The 19,504-nt window shown below is 49.2% G+C and overlaps 1 protein-coding gene across 7 annotated transcripts in view; it reads left to right on the top strand.

Moving 5' to 3' along the window:
• Positions 1–1,674: 1,674 nt before the first annotated feature.
• Positions 1,675–19,504, top strand: part of ANKS6 (ankyrin repeat and sterile alpha motif domain containing 6) — a 90,324-nt gene continuing 72,494 nt past the window's right edge. For 6 of the 7 annotated variants that reach the window (XR_012516647.1, XR_012516648.1, XR_012516646.1 and 3 more), the window contains exons 1-4: positions 1,675–2,080; positions 12,713–13,215; positions 18,088–18,132; positions 18,791–18,995. Coding sequence is in view for 3 of the 7 variants with exons in the window: in XM_039474986.2 (XP_039330920.1) it covers positions 1,722–2,080; positions 12,713–13,215; positions 18,088–18,132; positions 18,791–18,995 (1,112 nt within the window). In the remaining 4 variants the exon portion in view is untranslated. The remainder of the gene's footprint in view (positions 2,081–12,712; positions 13,216–18,087; positions 18,133–18,790; positions 18,996–19,504) is intronic. The other variant, XR_012516649.1, reaches the window with a different exon arrangement.

Here is a 19,504-nt window from a genome sequence, read left to right as displayed (position 1 = left end):
AAAATCAAAAAACAATAGATGCTGGTAAGGCTGTGGAGAAAAGGGAATACTCATACACTGTTGGTGGGAATGTAAACTAGTTCAGCCACTGTGGAAAGCAGTTTGGAGATTTCTCAAAGAACTTAAAATATCACTACTATTTGACCCAGCAATCCTACTACCAGGTATATACCAAAAGGAAAATAATTCATTCTATCAAAAAAGACACCTGTATGTTCATTGCAGTGCTGTTTACTATAGCAAGGATATGGACTCAACCTAAGTGCCCATCAACGGTAGACTGGACAGAGAAAATATGGTACAGAGCCAGATATGATGGCTCACACCTATAAGCCCAGCACTTTGGGAGGCTGCAGTGGGCAGATAACTTGAGCTCAGGAGTTCGAGACCAGCTGGGCAACGTGGTGAAACCATGTCTCAACCCAAAATACAAAAAAAAATTAGCTGGCTATGGTGGCAAGTGCCTACAGTCCTACCTGCTCAGGAGGCTGTGGTGGGAGGATTGCTTGAGCCTGGGAGGCAGAAGCTGCAGTGAGCAGAGATTGCACCATTGCACTCCAGCTTGGGCGACAGAGCAAGACCCTGTCAAAAAAAGAAAGAAGGAAGGAAGGAAAGGGAGGGAGAGAGAGAGGGAGAAAGGAAGGGACGGAGGGAGGGAGAGGGGGAAAAAGGAAGGGAGGGAGGGAGGGAAATAGGGATGGGAGGGAAGGGAAGGAAGGAAAGAAATGTGGTGCATATATATGATGGAAAACTATGGAATACTATGCAGCCTTGAGAAAGAACAAAATCATGTCCTTTGCAGCAGCATGGATGCAGCTGGAGGTCATTATGCCAGGCGACCTAACAACAACAGAAAACCAAATACTGCATGTTCTCACTTATAAGTGGGAGCTAAACATTGAGTACACATGGACACAAAGATGGGAACAATAAGCGCTGGGGATCACTACACGAGGGAGGGATGGAGGGGACTGCGGGCTGAAAAACCACTTGGGGAGTATTATGCCTACTGCCTGGAAGACGGGATCGCTGGGACCCCAAGCCTCAGCGTCTCGCAATTTACTCGTGTAACAAACCTGCACGTGTACCCTTTAATTTATAATAAAAGTTGAAATAAAAGAGAGAAAGAAGGGACAGGAGGCGCTAGTCTCCCTAGCAGCCCGGCCCAGATGAAGGAGAGGCATTAAGGGCACCGCAGGACACTGTGAGGACACAATAAACCCGTTCGTTCCTTAATTCGGCCGCTTCCTTGCTCAAGAAGGGGAGGTTCAGTGCCACGGGCTGCGGAGGGTCAGCGGAGTCCGCTGTTCAAGTCAAGGCCCACGCAGCTGCGGACCCAGACTCGGGCGCGGGGCCCTGGCCGCAGCGTGCGGAGGGGCTGGGGCCGCCGCTCCTACCTTTGCCCTGGCAGAAAGTCTCCGGAGCTCCCGGACAGTGAGGCGGGCGGACGCCGAAGAAGCAGAAAGGGACACGCGGGCCTGGGGCGGGCGCTCCTGAGCTTCCCTGGACCCCCGAACGAGGGCGCAGGAGGCGCGCGGCCCCGGCTCTGGCGCGCGCCCGGCACACAGTAGGCGCGCGGCCCCGGCTCCGGCGCGCGCCCGGCACACAGTAGGCGCCCGGCGCGGGGGGTGGCCGGAAGGGGGCGCCGGCGGGCGGTATCCGGGGGCGGAGCCGGCGCGGCTGGCAGGGCGGACCGGTGCGGGCCGCGCGTGGCGGCGGCGATGGGCGAAGGCGGGCTGCCCCCGGCCTTTCAGCTGCTGCTGCGCGCGTGTGACCAGGGCGACACGGAGACCGCGCGGCGGCTGCTGGAACCGGGGGCGGCGGAGCCAGCCGAGCGCGGCGCGGAGCCGGAGGCGGGGGCGGAGCCGGCGGGGGCCGAGGCGGCCGGGTCCGGGGCCTCAGCAGCGGTTACGGTCGGCGCTCCGGTGCCTGTGGACTGCTCCGACGAGGCGGGCAATACCGCGCTGCAGTTCGCGGCGGCCGGGGGCCACGAGCCGCTGGTGCGCTTCCTGCTGCGCCGCGGCGCCTCGGTCAACAGCCGTAACCACTACGGCTGGAGCGCGCTCATGCAGGCGGCCAGGTGAGGCGGCGGGGCCCGGGGGACCGGGACCAGAGTGGTGCTAGGCGCTGGTCCGGGACGCGGTCCCCGGCGGCCAGATGCTCCGGGAGGTAAAGAGTTAAGGACTCCTTAGAGTTGGAACGGTAAACTTTGCGTAGTTTTTTTATAAACTTCGGGCGCGGACGTGGAAATACTTTTGAATTAACATAAAATCAGATTCTTAGAAACTGTGGCCTTTCAGAATAGAATCTGGAGACTGCGAATGGAATCGTAGAGACTCTGAACCTTAGAGGTTTAATTTATTTCTTACTGCAGCAAGGGTTTCACAACCTGCCTTCCCTCCCTGGCTTGGCGTTGAGGATCCTGTGAGACCCCGGCACAGTCCCCACCCACGGCAGTGGTGGGCAGGCCAGGCAAAGGAATGAGCTTGACCGGACAGGTTTGAGTAGCTCTGGAGCCATGGGGGAAGGTATCTGGTAGAAATGATGTTGATATCCACGTGGAGACCTGCGGATGCCTAAGAATTAGCCAGGACAGAACAAGTGGGATGTGGGAAAGGCAGGAGGGGAGGCCCATGCAAAGGCTTCGGTGCACGAGCTGGTAGGACTAGTAGAATGATGTATGAGTAGAATGATGTACTTGTCCTCCCTGGAGAGGAGGCACATGGCAGGTAGTGGGGGGTGGGGGGGTGGGGGGGTGGGGGGGTGGGGCTGAGAAACACTAGCTGTCCTTGGGTAATAGGAAGCCATGGAAGGTTCTAGGCAGAATGCGTGACGATCAAATTTATGTTTTGGAAAAATTACTTTCCTTGAAGTGTGAGAATAGAGAGTTAAGCTAGAATCAAAAAGGCTGGTTAGGTGGAGTTTGCTGCAGTCTGAGTGACAGGTGATGGTGGCATCGACCAGAATGGAGACAGTGTCAGGAGGGCACCCAGATGAGTTTGATATATTCAGGGAATAAATCAGCGAGTGATCTTGGTGATATATTCAGGAAGTATATTCAGGGAGTTAGTGACTGGCCCTTGGGGAGGGGTTAAGGGAGACAGCAAGGATCTGGCTTGGATGGCTGGCCATGATGGCAGTGAATGCCCTGTGCTAGAGCACACAGAAAGCCCAGGTTTGGGAATGAGCCTGACCTTCAAGCACAGGTCAAGTGAGAGTCTGTGCACCCCTCTCCACCCTGAAGAAGAGCTTTCCAGCGGGGAACTGAAGATGAGAGTCTGGAGAGTCTGGGCCTAAGGATTCAGGCAGTTACTGGCACACTGATGACAACGGGAACTTTGGGGTAGAAGGAATTAGCCAAAGTGAATGTGCAATGTAAGAATGATACTAGTCTTGGTAGATGACTGTCAGTCACCCATTGTCACAAGACAACCACCAGAAACCAGGTGAGTTTCTTAAAGCAACAGTTGTTTCTTTTGCACAGTGTTGCCTCTCTAGTCTCATCTGGCTTCTTCGTACGTCTCGTCAGCACCATGCTCACATCTATGTAAGGGACCTAGGTGACTCTGTTGCTGAGGGCTGGCTTGGATGTCTGCTGTGGCCATGGAGGTACCCAGACTGCTTCTCTTTACTCTTCCAGCAGGCTAGTGCAGGCTTGTTCATGGGTCAGCAACAGGGTCCTTAAGATTGGAAGCATAGTGATCTCTTCTTTTGTTTTCTCTTGGCTAAAGCAAGTCACAAGTCCAGCCCAGATTGAGAGAATAGATAGGCTTTACTGCTTGATGGAGAGGAGTTGCAAAATCACGTTCCCAAGAGCCTGGATACAGGGAGGGGAATAACCGCTATAATTTCTGCAACTTCTGTGTTCATATTTATTGAACACCTATATGCAACCCCTGTTCCAGGAGCAACTCATTTTACCTTTACAACAGCTGTATGTGGTAGGCACTCTTACTACCAAGACACAGAGGTCAAGTAGCTTGCCCAAAACCACACAGCTATCAAGTAGAAGAGCCAGGTTTTGAACCTGTGCAATCTAATTCCAGAGCTGCCTCTTCCTAACCATTTCACCAGGGCAGATCCCAGAGAAACATAGGCACTTAAAGATTGGACGGTAAAAGGAGTAGTCAGGAGTTAAGGAAGGATTTCAAGTGCTGGCAACAGTGTCACTGCAGAGAAGGAGAGGAAAGAGAAGGACTGATTGAACACAGGAGGTTAACACATCAGGGGCTTGGGCGGGAGAGTTCTCTGGAGGGTGGGGGTCCAGGTGGGATTGCAGTGAGTAGTTTGAATACACAGGAAGTGCACATGGCCCTTTCACTGGGCTTGGGTTTGTGGGAGGCAGGATACTTGCTTAGGGTCTAAAGAAGGTTTTTAGGATGGGAGAGATTTGACCTGTCTTACTACCAGTGGGGTCAGTCATGAAGGAGTAACCAGCAGGCTTCAGGTAGGAAGGGGAGGAGAGTTCTCTAAGCTGAGTAAACATTGTTTTTCATAGAAAAATGGTTCTGAATTCCAGCCTTTTTTTTTTTTAAGAGGTTTATAATTAAAGCAATGTTATAATAAACTTTAAGGGCATTTTACATTTAATTTTTGAATAATATATTCATAAGGTTTAAACATAAGACTGCACACACATACATACAGTGGTATAGAGTGAAGTCTGTCACCTCATCCACCATCTACTCGGCCTCAGCCATCACTCAGTTTCTTGCATATTTGGACAGGATCATTCTTTTTTGTAGGATGCTTAGTAGCATCCTTGGTCTTTCCTCATTAGGTGCCAGTAACCTGCCCTGCAACCAAGTTGTGATAATCTCAGTGTTTCCAGACATTGCCACATGTCCCTCTGGGGGGCATGATAGCCCCCAGTTGAGAGCCATTGCTTTATATGTATGAGCAAATAAGGTTATTGATTTTCTCTTCAGCCCCCTTCTTATACGCTACACACTGTTCTGTAGCTAGCTTTTTTTCATTTAAGGTACTTTGGCAGTCTTTCCATGTTCTGTGAAAACCTTCCTCATTTTTGGATAGCCTCACAGTGTTTCATTGTATAATTTGTTTAACCAATTCCCTGTTGATGGTCATGTAGGTGGTTTCTAGTCACTTGCTGTTTCATTCATGCTGCAATGCATAATCTGATACATATGTCAGTTCACACACGAGGAAGTGGATCTGCAAGAAATTCTGTAAGTGGGGAATATAGGCATTTGTAGTCTTTTTTTTTTTTTTTTTTTTTTTTTGAGATGGAGTTTCGCTCTTGTTACCCAGGCTGGAGTGCAATGGCGCGACCTTGGCTCACCGCAACCTCCGCCTCCTGGGTTCAGGCAATTCTCCTGTCTCAGCCTCCTGAGTAGCTGGGATTACAGGCACACGCCACCATGCCCAGCTAGTTTTTTGTATTTTTAGTAGAGACAGGGTTTCAACATGTTGACCAGGATGGTCTCGATCTCTTGACCTTGTGATCCACCCGCCTCGGCCTCCCAAAGTGCTGGGACCACAGGCCTGAGCCACCGCGCCCGGCCTTTTTTTTTTTTTTTTTTTTTTTTGAGACAGAGTGTCGCTCTTGTTACCCAGGCTGGAGTGCAATGGCACGATCTCGGCTCACCGCAACCTCCGCCTCCTGGGTTCAGGCAATTCTCCTGCCTCAGCCTCCTGAGTAGCTGGGACTACAGGCACGCGCCACCATGCCCAACTAATTTTTTGTATTTTTAGTAGAGACGGGGTTTCACCACGTTGACCAGGATGGTCTCGATCTCTCGACCTCGTGATCCACCCGCCTCAGCCTCCCAAAGTGCTGGGATTACAGGTTTGAGCCACCGCGCCCGGCCGGCATTTGTAATCTTGATGCGTACTGCCTAATTGCTATCCACATAGGTGTATTAGTTTTCTATGGTTGTTGTAAGAAATTGCCACTCCCTTGGTTTAAAACAACACAGATGTGCTATCTTATAGTTCTAGAGGCCAGAGGTACCAAATGGGCCTCACTTGGCTGAAATAAATGTACTGGCAAGGCTGCATTTCTTCTGGAGATCCTAGAAGAGAAGTTTCTCGCTTTTCCAGCTTCTAGAGGCTGCTCACATTCCTTGGCTCTTGGTCACCTTCCAGCTTCAAAGCCAGCAGCAATCACATCACTTCCACTTCTGCTTCCATCCTCACATCTCCTCTTACTCTTGAGTCTTTTGCTTTCCTCTTCCACGTACAAAGGACCCTGTGATTACTTTAGGCTCACCTGGATAATTTAGGCTGCTCTGCTCAATGCCAGCCAGCTGATTAGCAACTTTCATTCTATCTGCAACCTCAATTTCCCCTTTGCCATGTCACATATATTTATAGCTTCTGGGATCAGTATGGGGACATCATGGGGAACCCATTATTCTGCTTACTACCAGCAATGCATGTGAGTGCCTGTTTTTCTTTTTCTTTTTTTTTTTTTTTTTGAGACGGAGTTTCACTCTTGTTACCCAGGCTGGAGTGCAATGGCGCGATCTCGGCTCACCGCAACCTCCGCCTCCTGGGATCAGGCAATTCTCCTGCCTCAGCCTCCTGAGGCCCGGCCGGAGTGCCTGTTTTTCTATAGCATGTTTCGCTGATAGTATGTTGTCAGCCCTGGATTTTTACCCATCTCACGGGCGAAAAATCATTTCTTAACCTGGCTGTGATTTGCATTTTTAAGTGGTAAGTGAAATGAAGCGTCTTTCCATATGTATGAGCCCTTTGTTTCTCTAAAAAGCATTGAAAACCCGAAATTTTTTTTTTTTTTTTTTTTTTGAGACGGAGTTTCGCTCTTGTTACCCAGGCTGGAGTGCAATGGCGCTACCTCGGCTCACCGTAGCCTCCGCCTCCTGGATTCAAGCAATTCTCCTGCCTCAGCCTCCTGAGTAGCTGGGATTACAGGCACGCGCCGCCATGCTCAGCTAATTTTTAGTATTTTTAGTAGAGACGGAGTTTCACCATGTTGACCAGGATGGTCTCGATCTCTTGACCTTGTGATCCACCCGCCTCGGCCTCCCAAAGTGCTGGGATTACAGGCTTGAGCCACCGCGCCCAGCCCCGAAATTCTTATCCATAATTTTCTCTTGTTCTTTTCCTTTTTTTTTTCTTCTTTTTTTGAGACAGAAGCTTGCTCTGTCACCCAGTCTGGAGTGCAGTGGTGCGGTCTCGGCCCCCTGCAACCTCCGCCTCCTGGGTTCAAGTGATTCCCCTGCCTCAGCCACCAGTGTAGCTCGGACTACAGATATGCACCACCATACCTGGCTAATTTTTTTGTATTTTCAGTAGAGACAGGGTTTCACCATGTTTGGCCAAGCTGGTCTCAAACTCCTGGCCTCAAGTGATCCACCCACCTCAACTTCCCAAAGTATGGCAATTACAAAGTGCCTGGCCTTACCCATAATTTTCTCGTTGTGACCCAATAATATTTTATATCACTGAGATCTTTTCCAAATGTTACACAGTTCTAATTCAGTTTTTATCACCAGCTAAATTCTGTCCTGCATTATTTTCAACTATATTGTTTTCCACTGCTGTGGGATAGTCCATCCATGGGACAGTACTGTGTTTCGCTTAACCATTTCCCAGCCTTTGGACGTCTATGTGAATCTACAAACATACTTTGGAAATGCAGCCCATTTATAATGTGTGGGCTGCCTGTTCACATGAGTGTACTAAGTTCAGTGTTTTCTGCACCTGTGAGTGTGTTGGGACACCTGATTTCTTGCCTAGAGCAGCCTGGGGTGATCAAAAAGCCTTTCAGGCTATCAGCCTTTCTTCCCTCTTAGTCTCATTACCTACTCTCTTAAGCTTTAAAACTCCAGGTACATCCTCCACCTGCTACCCATCTGCCCCTATGTCCAAATCTGCCCATTCTGCACCTGTGGTAGCCTGTAAACCCAAACCTGTCCCTCCATCCCCTCTGCCTCAGCTCAGGCCAGACCTTTTTAGTGGTCTCCACTGCTTGCCTTTTCTCCCAGTGTACACACATGCATATAGTAGTGTAGAGTGAAGTCTGTCACCCTGTCCACCATCTACTCGGCCCCACCCATCACTCAGTTTCTTGCATAACCTTCCAAAGTTTGTTAATACCCGGGTTTCCTCTACCTTGGTACTGCTGATATTTGGACAGGATCATTCTTTTTTCTCTGATCTGTCCTCTACGGAGCTTCCAGATCTTTCTGGAATGAATGGTCATGTCCCCCCATGCAGGCTCCTCTTGCCAGAGCACTTAGCATGGCATTGGAGGCTCTCATGTTCAGACCCCTCCTGCATCTTCTCTTCTGCTTTTTTCTCGGCTTCCTAAACTCTGGCCAAGGTAGTTTCATCCAGGCCTTTTTAATGTATCTATATCTATATATTTTTTTTCTGATATTTATTGAGCATTTACTGTGTGCCAAGAATACTGTCTCTGCTTTACAGATGAGGATCTGAGATTGAGATTACAAAATTTTCTCATGAGCTTGCAGCTTGTTAGAGTAGACTTAGGGAGTCTGACTTCAGACTGCTCATCATAACCACATACAGGGAAGCCCCTTTCACCTTTCATGAAATCCCCTCTTCCTCTCAGCTTAGCTGCTTCTGTGAAGCATGTCATGATATCTCCCTGTTCTCTGGTTCCTCCTCAGCAGAAAGGCCTCTGGTAGCATCCACCACACGTATTAATGCTGATTGGCTTCCTCAGTACCCAAACTTGGCCACACATCAGAATCACCAGGATGCTTGTCTAAGTGCAGATTCTTGAGTTCCTTTTCTGGAGATTATGATTCAGAAGGCCTGGGGCGGTGAGGGGAGTAAGGGACAGGGACTGTGTGAGAAGAGGCTCCCAGTGATTCTCTTGTATGGTAGGTTTGGGAGCCACTGATGTGTGTTTCATCTCTGCAGTCCACCGAGTGCGTGCTGGGGGGCCCTAGTGAATCCCCCGAGAAAGTTACTGAGTGAGGTTTGTGACTGCAGCACTGACATGCCTTGGAGTGTCTCAGAGACCAATTTAACAAGTTCTGCAGGATAGTCTGAGCCTGGGCACTTTAAAATGTGCTGTTCCTCGTTGATATGACACTGACCCTGTATTCAGGTAGCACCTCTGCCTGTGTTGAGTTGTGCTCCAGCTTTCTGCTGCATAATTCATACTAAAAGGTCAAGTTGAGTAGTAGTTTGTCTAGTATGGAAGACTTTCAGAAGGATGTACAGTGTGTCTGTCGTTCAGATCCAGGTAGGCAAATGCATGGCCTGTATGCTAACACCTTCCAGCCTTGTGCTCTTCTTCCTTAGATCTGGATATGCCCCAGAATCCTGCTCAAAACCACACCCCTGGCAGCCACCACGCTGGGTCTAAGTAAGCATCTATTTATCATCCCAGCTGTCTGTGTGGATCAGGCCAGACTGTCAGATACCCTGTGCCTTGGTGTCTTTTGGGTGTTTTAGCATTAGAAATGGTTATGTTAGTGTTTTTTCCTGTTCTTAAAATAACACGTAACCTTTGGCTGGGCGCGGTGGCTTATGCCTGTAATCCCAGCACTTTGGGAGTCCCAGGTGGGTGGATCACAAAGTCAAGAGATTGAGACCATTCTGGCCAACATGGTGAAACCCCATCTCTACCAAAAATACAAAAAATAGCTGGGCATGGTGGCATGTGCCTATAGTCCCAGCTACTTGGGAGGCTGAGGCAGGAGAATCGCTTGAACCCGGGAGGCAGAGGTTGCAGTGAGCTGAGATCGTGCCACTGCACTCCAGCCTGGTGACAGAATAAGACTCTGTCTCAAACAAACAAACAAAAAGGTAACCTTTATTGAGCACCTACTTTGTGTCAAGCACTGTGTTAAATGCTTTAAATGAATTACCTCATTCAATCTATGTAAAACCTTAGGAAGGAGGTACTATTGTCACCGTTATTTCATAGATGAGAAATTGAGGCACAGAGAAGTTAAATAACTTGCCCAAGACACATAGCTACCAAGTGGCTCGTCAGATTCACACCTAGGGAGGTGGCTCCAGAGCCTGTGTTCCCAGCTATGAATTCTGTAACCGATAGTTTACCTCTTGGTGTTGGTGGCGAGGAAGCAGCTTGCTAAATTTGCCACAGACTTCTGTCCAAGGGATAGGATTGCATAGTATTTACCTTCCTTCTCTACCCTTCATTTCCTGCCTGCCAGTGGAGCGGAGCTGGACTCTCAGCCCAGTGCTTTTGGGAGGGGAAAATGTGTGCCAGCTCTTTAAGCACAGGTGTTAATTGCTGAAATTCATCAGTAGTCACAGCACCTGCTCAGAAAGCCCCTAGCATGCCCACCTCTGGTAATTACCTATTAGAAACTTAGCATCCACAATATTATCTCAGCCTTGCTTGAATCCTTTTATATTTTCAGCATAGTTGAATGCTCTCTTTGGCTACTCACACATTCAGAAAACATTCAAAATTTCACTATTTCTGCCCTAATTCAGCCCTTTTGTTCCTCCTTAAAAATTGGTTCTACTGGAGCTGCAATTTTGAGTCCAGCTTCAACTTTTGACTCTATCATGTTCAAATTGAGAGGCTTTAGATTAATTGCTTTCCACCATAATCTTCAGTTTCCTAATCCGTGAGTTTATCTCAGGGTTTATTAAGATCAAATGAGATAAAAATGTGACAGCACCTTGTAATCTGCTGTTAGAGATTATGCTGGATTTTATCTCCTGCTTCACAACTAAACAGTGTACTTTTTTAGAAATCTCTACTCCAGTGGAGGATATACCAGTTCTTCAGTGATTTCCACTGCTCACCTCAGGACCTCCCCCTACATGATTATGCAGTTTATGCACTCATTTACTCGTTTATTTGACAAAATTTACTGAGCTTGGATGTGGATCAGCTACTATGGTAGGGGCTGGGGAAGCAACATGTAAGGAACCCTGCCCTGTCCTTGGAGAGCCCGCTACTGAGTAGGAGAGACAGATAAAGAGGGCTCAAGTGCAGCCGGAGGCGACCTTCTTAATCCATACTAAAAGGCCAAGTTGCTCAGATGAGGGCCACTGACCTAGCCTGGCAAGGGGTGGTCTGGAAGCTGCATGGAGCAGGTGAGATCTGAGCCGACTCCTTCAGCAAGGGTGTGCTGAGTAATGAGGACAGGAGAGTCCTGTGGTGGGGTCAGGATGGTGAAGGTGGTGTTGGGGAGGAGGGTAGTAACTGGTGAGTATGGCTGGAAGGTGTGGTGTGGGAGCGGGAGGAAGGGAGGTTGGCAAAACAGGCAGGTCTCTGGCAATCAGAAGCTGGAGAGTGACAGATTTGGGTTCGGAGAATATCATTTGGGGTCGCATGGAGGATGGACAGGAGGGAACCAGACTGCAGGCAGGGAGACACTGGGGTGGAGCTTTCTGCATTTGAGTTGGTTTCAGTTTGTCTTGTCCCTTTCTGCTCTGGGAGTGGCGGCCAAGAGGCCCAACCCCCTGCTGCTTATGGAGCTGGGTCACTAGACTTTCACTCCGTGGTTGAGGAGCCCCATACAGTTCAGGTTCATGTCCCAGGAGGTATTCAGCCCGAGCCTTGGACAGAGTTCAGCTCTGGCTGCCAGCTGCCAGCTGCCAGGAGGAGGGGGGTCCTGTGTTTAGATGAGGTGCAAAACCGGCTCCTGGAAAGGAAGGCTGAGCATCGGGAAGCCCAGAAAGCTGCCTTACAGATGCAAACATGACAGTGGCTTTGCGGTCTGGGAAATGCGGTCTGGGAAACAGCCCCTCTCTTGTCGTTGTTTCCTTGTTAGTCCGGGGCTGCTTCCAGCTTGGAGACGCACAGCTCCGAGCCCACCAGAAACACCACAGAACAGAACTTTTCTGCCCTCTGGTGTTAAATAAGGAAGAGATTTTGCTGGGAAGAGGCATCTGTTTTCCTTCTCCTGGTATTAGGAAGTTGGTGGGTGCAGATCTCTCTCTCCAGCGGCCCAGCAGCAACTTCATTGAGTAAAGTCTGGCCCAGGCTGGCTCCTCAGCCACCTGCAGTAAACATTCCTGCCAGCAGGTGGCAGCAGGCCTCTGGACCATGGTGCCCAGCCCATCTGCTGACCACAGCCTTGCCACACCTCTTGGCATGGGATGTGTGTGTTTGGGGATGGGGAGGGTAGAAATGAATCAGACATGGGCCCTGCCTGTGGGGAAGTTAGAGCACAGACAGAGAGACAGATTCCAGGCTATAAAGCACAATAAAATGGTCTGTCTGAAACGTAGGAGGCAGCGTGTTGTAGGGGAAAAAGCAAGGGCAGCGGGATTCACACAGACCTGTTCTGAACCCGGTGCCACACCTTACCAGCCAGGTAGCCCTTGGCCCGTTGAGTAATGTAACATGAACAATTATAATAGCTAACAATCAATGACACTGATGTGATGCTTCCTGTGGCCAGGCACAGAGCCAGGTGCTTTACATATAACTCATTTCATCCCCAGCAACCCTTGAAGTAGGTGCAGTTATAGCCCCATTTTACAGATCAGGAAATGAAGTCACAAAGAAACCAAAGTTCTTCCTGAAGGTCATACAGCTAGTGGTGGGGAGAGCTGGATTTGAACCCAGGCAGGGCAGCTGCTCACCTTAATGATGGTACATCTACATCTGTGGGGCTGGCACAGTGCCTGGCACAAGAATAAGACCTCTTATTATGAGCAGCTGTCAGGACTAATAATTCATGACAAATAGGGACTACATAAGCTGTCTCCTGATTGCTCTGTGTTTAGTGTTACTCATTCTCCATCTTCCTGGCAGATTTGGGCATGTGAGTGTGGCACACCTCCTGTTGGATCACGGGGCTGATGTCAATGCCCAGAACCGGCTGGGGGCCAGTGTGCTCACTGTGGCCTCTCGGGGTGGCCACCTGGGTGTGGTGAAGCTGCTCCTGGAAGCTGGTGCCTTTGTGGACCATTACCACCCCTCGGGTGAGCAGCCGGGGTTGGGCAGCAGCAGGGATGAGCCCCTGGACATCACAGCCCTGATGGCCGCCATCCAGCATGGGCATGAGGCCGTGGTGCGTCTACTGATGGAGTGGGGTGCGGATCCCAACCGTGTAGCCCGGACCGTGAGCTGGAGCCCGCTGATGCTGGCTGCACTCACTGGGCGACTTGGAGTGGCCCAGCAGCTGGTGGAGAAGGGTGCCAACCCCGACCACCTCAGCGTGCTCGAGAAGACTGCCTTCGAGGTTGCGCTGGACTGCAAGCACAGGGACCTTGTAGACTACCTGGACCCGCTGACCACCGTCAGGCCCAAAACAGGTCAGGCTGCATGCCCCCTGGGACCTTACACAGGACCCCAAATTGTGTTTATGTGGCTTAAGCTGAGGATTGCTCTACTGGAAGGACACACAGAAATCAGAGTCCAGCCCTGCAGACTAGTGAGACTGAGGAAGTGATGTGCTTAAGTACGGAGGAGATTGCCTGTGACATGCAGGTTCCAGCCCAGTCTCTGGAGAGTCTGATTTAGTAACCTTGAGCAAGAGCCTGGAAGCTTCCATAGCAAGGCCGTTCTCCCCAACCACATCATTCTGATGTAGGTGGTTCTGGGGTCCTTCTAGAACAAGGTTTGGCAAGCTTTCTGTAAAAGGCCACATAGGCTATATGGGCCATACAGTCTCTGTTAAAACTACAGTGGTCAATTCTGCTAGAGTGAAAGCGGCCTTACTAAGTAATGACTGAGTGAATGGGTGTGGCTATACCTGCAATATGTAAATGAGCTGGGTGTGGCTAGGTTCCAATAAATTATAATTACAAAAACAGGCAGCGGGGCATATTTGAGCCATGGGCTATAGTTTGCCAGCCCTTGCTCTACAATAGTGTGCCTGACCTCTGCCCTGATCATTCCCCAAACACTAATTCATATAAAATTGGTGAAAATTAATTTTTTAAAAAAGATCTAGCAGTGCATCCTTTTTTTTTCCTTCTTGCCATCTCCCTGGCATGTAAAGAGTTGTTTGAACAATCTTTAGCAATTCTGCCACATGACATAGCGCCTTTCAAAACCTCTAATGCACCGTTTGCAGTAAGATCTTGATGCACAGCCTTGGTACCCTCTGTATATGTAAAAGGCTTGATTTTGATGACAGGACTGACAGCCCAGGGCATAACAGCAGGTGGGCTGCAGTGTATATAAGCATCTAGCTATGAGAGGTAAAGAACTGAAGAAGGTTATCTTCCGGCACATTGGCTAAAAAGACTTGAAAGTATTAAGTTTGTTACCATTGAAAGAATATACAATAGCCCTATCAATCAAGAGATGCTGAAAATTTGGTAAGTGCTTATTAGAAATATACCATCCAAAAAATAAAAAATAAATATATCATTCAATCAGAACAATCTGAAATAAATATATTTTAAAAGCCTGTAGACAGAGAGGTGGCAATAATGAAGAGGACACTCAAATGAAAAGCAAAAAGTAGTGAAGTTTAGGAAAACCTATCTGAAGCCAAGAGACCTCTTACTTTGTCCAGGTGGGAAACTGAGGCCCAGAGAGGGAAGAAAGCTGGTCAAAAGTCACACACCCATTGGAAGCTAAGTGAGTGACTCTCAGAAGGTGAGGATTCCGTGGGAAGGGCACCTCGAGGTGACTTTGCCCACCTGCAGCTCCTGCAGGGGCTCTGGAAGCTGGTTTTTAACCTGCCTCTCCTGAGCTTTTGCTTCATCTGTGAAATGACAACTGCTACTACGGGCGGTGGTGAGCAGAAGGCTGGTTATCCAGTTATGCTTTGACATGTGAGACACTCTGCCCGGTAAGAGTGTTAGAACCTCATAAAGGCTTGCAGTTGGAAATTAGGGCCCCAATCTCCCAGGACAGGGTTTTTGTTTTGTTTTGTTTTGTTCTGATATAAGGCCATTGCTCTCCTTTAAAGGTTTGGGTTGTTTGTGGCGGGAGTGGGGAGGGGATCTGCCCTTCCCAGGCCCTGCTGTGCCCAGCACACCTGCCGTGCTGAATCTCCCCTCACCCTCACAGGGACCCCTTGAGAAGGGCGTTCTCCCATTTTGCAGCGGACGGAACTCAGGCTTAGAAGTGGGCACTCCTTAACTTGCACCCGCCTGTGCCTGCCGAGCTGTGCCTCGTCTGCTGTGTGTGTATTCTCCTTCCCAGGTTTCCTCAGCCTCTGCGTCTTGAATCTTCGTGGAGTGCCCTCGGGCTGCTTCTGACAGGCCTCATTTTAGAATTGTCCTGGCATTGTGGGATGATGATGCCCTCATTTCCCCAAGATGCAAAGGCTCAGCCACGTTGGTGGATGTGGCCAAGGTCACCATCTACTTGGTTCAACCCTGGCTGTGCCCCTGCTGGCCAAGGGACCTTGACCTGGTTGCCTGAGTTCACCAAGCTCCCATTTCCTCCTCTACAAATGGGTGGTAGGACTGACACCATCTCAGGACGGCTGTGGGGCATCACGTGAGATCCTTCCTGGCCCTGAGGGAGCACGTGAGAAGTGGCATTACTCCATACTGTTGCTGGCATATTTGATGGGAGCAAACCTTGGGTCTTCCAGCAGGATTTGGTCATGTTCCCGTCAAGCAGACCCAGTCTGAGGCTCAGTTCTCCCTCTCTGTACCAGGGTGGTCTTGGTCATGTATAACTGGCCCTGCAGGACTTCAGTGCCTTTTTTTGTAAAATAGCCATAATAAAGGCACTTTTCTTGGGAGGTTTTTGTGAGGAATAGTAAGATCATGCCTATAAAATTTTTATCACAGTGCCCTAGCACATAGACAACATCCCGTAAATGGAAGCTGCTGTGTTTTGATTGATCATACATTCATTCTGATACTTTCCAAAGATGTACTGAGGCCTGCTATGTATCAAGCACCTTTCTAGGCACTTTGGATACATCAGTGAACAAATGAGACCCAAATCCCTGCCACTGAGTACTGTGGCCTCCATAAGGAGAGACAGGCAGTAAAGAGGAAATAAATATATTAAATATAGTAGGATAGGTGGTAAGTGCCATGGGCTTAAAAAAAACAACAAGGAGGGCAATGTGAAGAGGTTGGCTGTGGCAGAGCTGGGACAGTGCAGGCTGCTGTGTGAAATGGAGTGGTTGGGCAACCTTGAGAAGGTTGCAGCAGACTGCGGGAGTTGAGGGAGTGCATTGGCCCTGGGGGATCCCTGGGAAGAGCCCCAGGTAGGGTGCAGACTGTGCTGTTGATAATGACAGATGATAAAATAATAGGAGCCCCAGCTCTTACCGTGCAGTGCCCAGAAATCCAGCCCTCACCAGAGCCTTGGAGATCCCCTGGTCTCTCCCTTTTGTTAGCAGCAGGACAGGGTACCCTAGATGCTGTAACTGTCATTGTGATACCCCTGACTTCCCACTGAGGTTGTGGTGTGGAGATTGGAGCAGATTTATTTTCCTCGGGATGTCGCAGGGTCCCTGGGGCTGCTTAGATATAGATGATAAAACTGATGCCCAAAGCGAGGAAGAGACTAGCCAAGAGTCACTGAGTGTCAGGACACAGCTGCCCCTGCCTCCTGGGGTCAGGCTCGGTTGTCATTTAACTTGTGTCAGATGGTCGCTTAGCAGCCAATACTAAGACCAGGTAACACTCTTTTCTTTGAAAAGGTCTTAGCATGAGAAGACCCCAGTCCATAGCAAAGTTGGTTCTTGAATACTTGAAGGAACATGACATATTTTTTAAAAATCAGGTTCAGAATTGTTTCTGGATAGTATTTCACAGGCAGAATTAGATACTGTGTTCCGTGGTAGTGTCTTTACTTGCCATTAAGAATTCTGGATTTCTGGCTGGTGGCTCATGCCTTCAATCCCAGCAGTTTGGGAGGCCAAGGCAGGCAGATCACTTGAGGTCAGGAGTTCCAGGCCAGCTAGCCAATAGGGCGAAACTCTGTTTCTATTAAAAATACAAAAATTAGCCGGGTTTGGTGGCATACACCTATAATCCCAGCTACTTGGGAGGCTGAGGCACGAGAATCACTTGAATCCAGGAATTAGAGGTTGCAGTGAGCCAAGATTGCACCACTGCACTTTAGCCTGGTTGACAGAGCGAGACTCCATCTCAGAAAATAATTCTGGGGTTCACCTTTCTGGTTGCTAGTAAAGAAAATAATTGCTCTTTGGATGGGGCCTTAACATTATCATTTGATCCCTGCAACAGCCAGGTGAGAGGGCTCTTATCTCCACATTCGTGATGAAGAGGCAGCTTACTCTAAAAATGTACTCTGAAATTCACATGCACTGACTCCACACTCAGTGCTCCTTGCCCCAGGCTGCAGCTTCCTCCCAGCTGCTCAAGTCCAGGTCAGCCCAGAGTCACAGGTGCCTTCTGGCAGCTGCTCCATCCCCCAGGATCAGTTAAAGGCTGCAGAAGGCCTGCGTTCAGCCACCCAGCAAGTGGACTGGCCATGAGGATGTCTGCTCTGACAGGAGGCAGGTACTCCCTGGCCCAAGCTTGGGGGAAGGTTTGGGATGAGTATGTGAGGGAGGGGCTAGCATCTGGCAGCTGCAGCAAGGCTCGGCTGTGTGGGTAGATGTGGGGTCTGGTCCCAGCCTAGCAGCTGGGCTTCAGGGGACAGCATGAAGACACTCAGTTGGGCAGTGGCCTTTGGGCAGCTGAGTATGCAGGTTTGGGACAGAGAGCCTGTCCTGATTACTTCTTACATGGGAGGGAAAGAAAACTGAACATTGGCTCTTCTGTTGGCTGTGGCTGTGAACTTCCTTAGAGCTCAGCTGTTCAGTATCTCAGGGGTCCTCTGCTTTGGAATTATGATTGAACATTTAGTTTTTAGAAGAAAAAAATTTTTTTTTGAAACAGTGTCTATAGGAATCCAGGATTTTCCAAGACCCTAAGACTTGTCAGTATATCTAAGAAAGGATATGCCAGTGTTTGTTTTGCCTAAAAATGATTGCTTTATTTGCATGAGATCAGGCCATGATCTGCTGCTCATTCGTGTTTGTTGGCGAGATCTGTCTCAAGTGTTTTCAGATATTCTTTGGTAATAAACCTTCTAGAAGAGCTGCTGGATTTGTCCATTACACAAGTCTCCAATTAGATTGCTTTTGAGAATTAGATGCTTTTTAAAGCCAGGCTGTGTTGTTACACCCTTGTGACTTTTCTGTTTTATTAAACCTTTCCGTGGTTAACTTTAAAAAATCTTTGTTTACCCAGATGAGGAGAAAAGGCGACCTGATATTTTCCATGCATTGAAAATGGGTAAGCGCTTTGGAAAATCTTTTTGGATGTTTAAGAATACAGGGCTACGTTCTCCCAACCTAATATTTGTAGTCTTTTTCAAGGCCACCCAGGGTATTTGAGAGAGAAACAGGCATTCTGGTGTTTGGTGTTTGGAAGTTCAGATCCTGGAGGCCAGTGTTTATTATGGAGCTCTACGCATAGACTCTAGATGGCCTTCAGCCCTGCTCCAGCCAAACACTGGCTGGCTATGCCCCAGTTCTTCCTGACTCCAAAATGCCTCTCTGCACACCCACTCCAGTCTCTTCATGGCAAAGAGGCATTTAGCCGAAAATTTTCTCTCTCGTTATAGCCCCTGCCTCCAGGAAGCCCTTCGTGATCCTCATCCTGCAGCAAGACCTGAGCTCTTCTTCTGTCTCCTTCATCTGTTCTCTGAAGACACTAACAACACTTCTGTCTTTTAGTAACACTTCTACCATTCATGTGCTTGTCTCCATCCCGTGTAGACTGAGGCATTCAAGGGTCGGGGCTATCTCCAGGCCCTCTTAGTATCCCCTATGATGCCCAGCAGCCCACTGCAGAGGCAGGGCCAGCAAGTGTTTTGTTACACGAAACATGGGATAAATCAGCCTGTGGTGCCGGGCCCACAGATCACCCGGACTTCTGCTTGTGTTTGCAGGAAACTTCCAGCTGGTCAAAGAGATTGCCGATGAAGACCCCAGCCAGGTGAACTTGGTCAATGGAGACGGGGCGACCCCACTGATGCTAGCGGCTGTTACGGGGCAGCTGGCGCTGGTGCAGCTACTGGTGGAGAGGCATGCGGATGTTGACAAGCAGGACAGCGTGCATGGCTGGACGGCCCTCATGCAGGCCACCTACCATGGGTCAGTGCCAGCTCCACACCCTCAGCGACAAGGCCAGACAGATGCTCTGGTCTGAGATGGGGATTCCTGGTGGCTCTTCTGTCCTGAGATGCTGCATACAAACCCCAGGACTGTGATGACATTGAGGCATGCAAATGCAAAAAAAAAAAAAAAAAAAAAAAGAAATTGGCACAGGCCCCTTTAATTCCCACACTTCTGTGTCCAGATTTCCTGTTACCCCGTCAGAGAATTTCACCAATGGCCATGAAAAACCATGCAGCAGGAACATTTTATGCAGAGAGATAAGGTTCTCTAGGTTGGTTTCGGTTGAACACCGTGACTGGTTCATTGGAGTTTTCACACTGAGATACAGAGAGCTCCTTAAGTAGCCCCTGTATGAAGTAAACATTGGTTATTCATACCATTGTCATCTTGATGATTGGTGGTAAGACATGTCCTGCCTTTCTCCTTTTGAATAGGCTTCAGTGTTTACTGGGTGCTTATGAATATCTTGTTATGTGATCATCCCA

This window comes from Saimiri boliviensis, chromosome 2 (genome assembly GCF_048565385.1).
Source record: "Saimiri boliviensis isolate mSaiBol1 chromosome 2, mSaiBol1.pri, whole genome shotgun sequence".
Classification (NCBI taxonomy): Eukaryota; Metazoa; Chordata; class Mammalia; order Primates; family Cebidae; genus Saimiri; species Saimiri boliviensis.
Note: the sequence above shows the minus strand (reverse complement) of the source record. Positions and strands in the feature narration are given on the sequence as shown.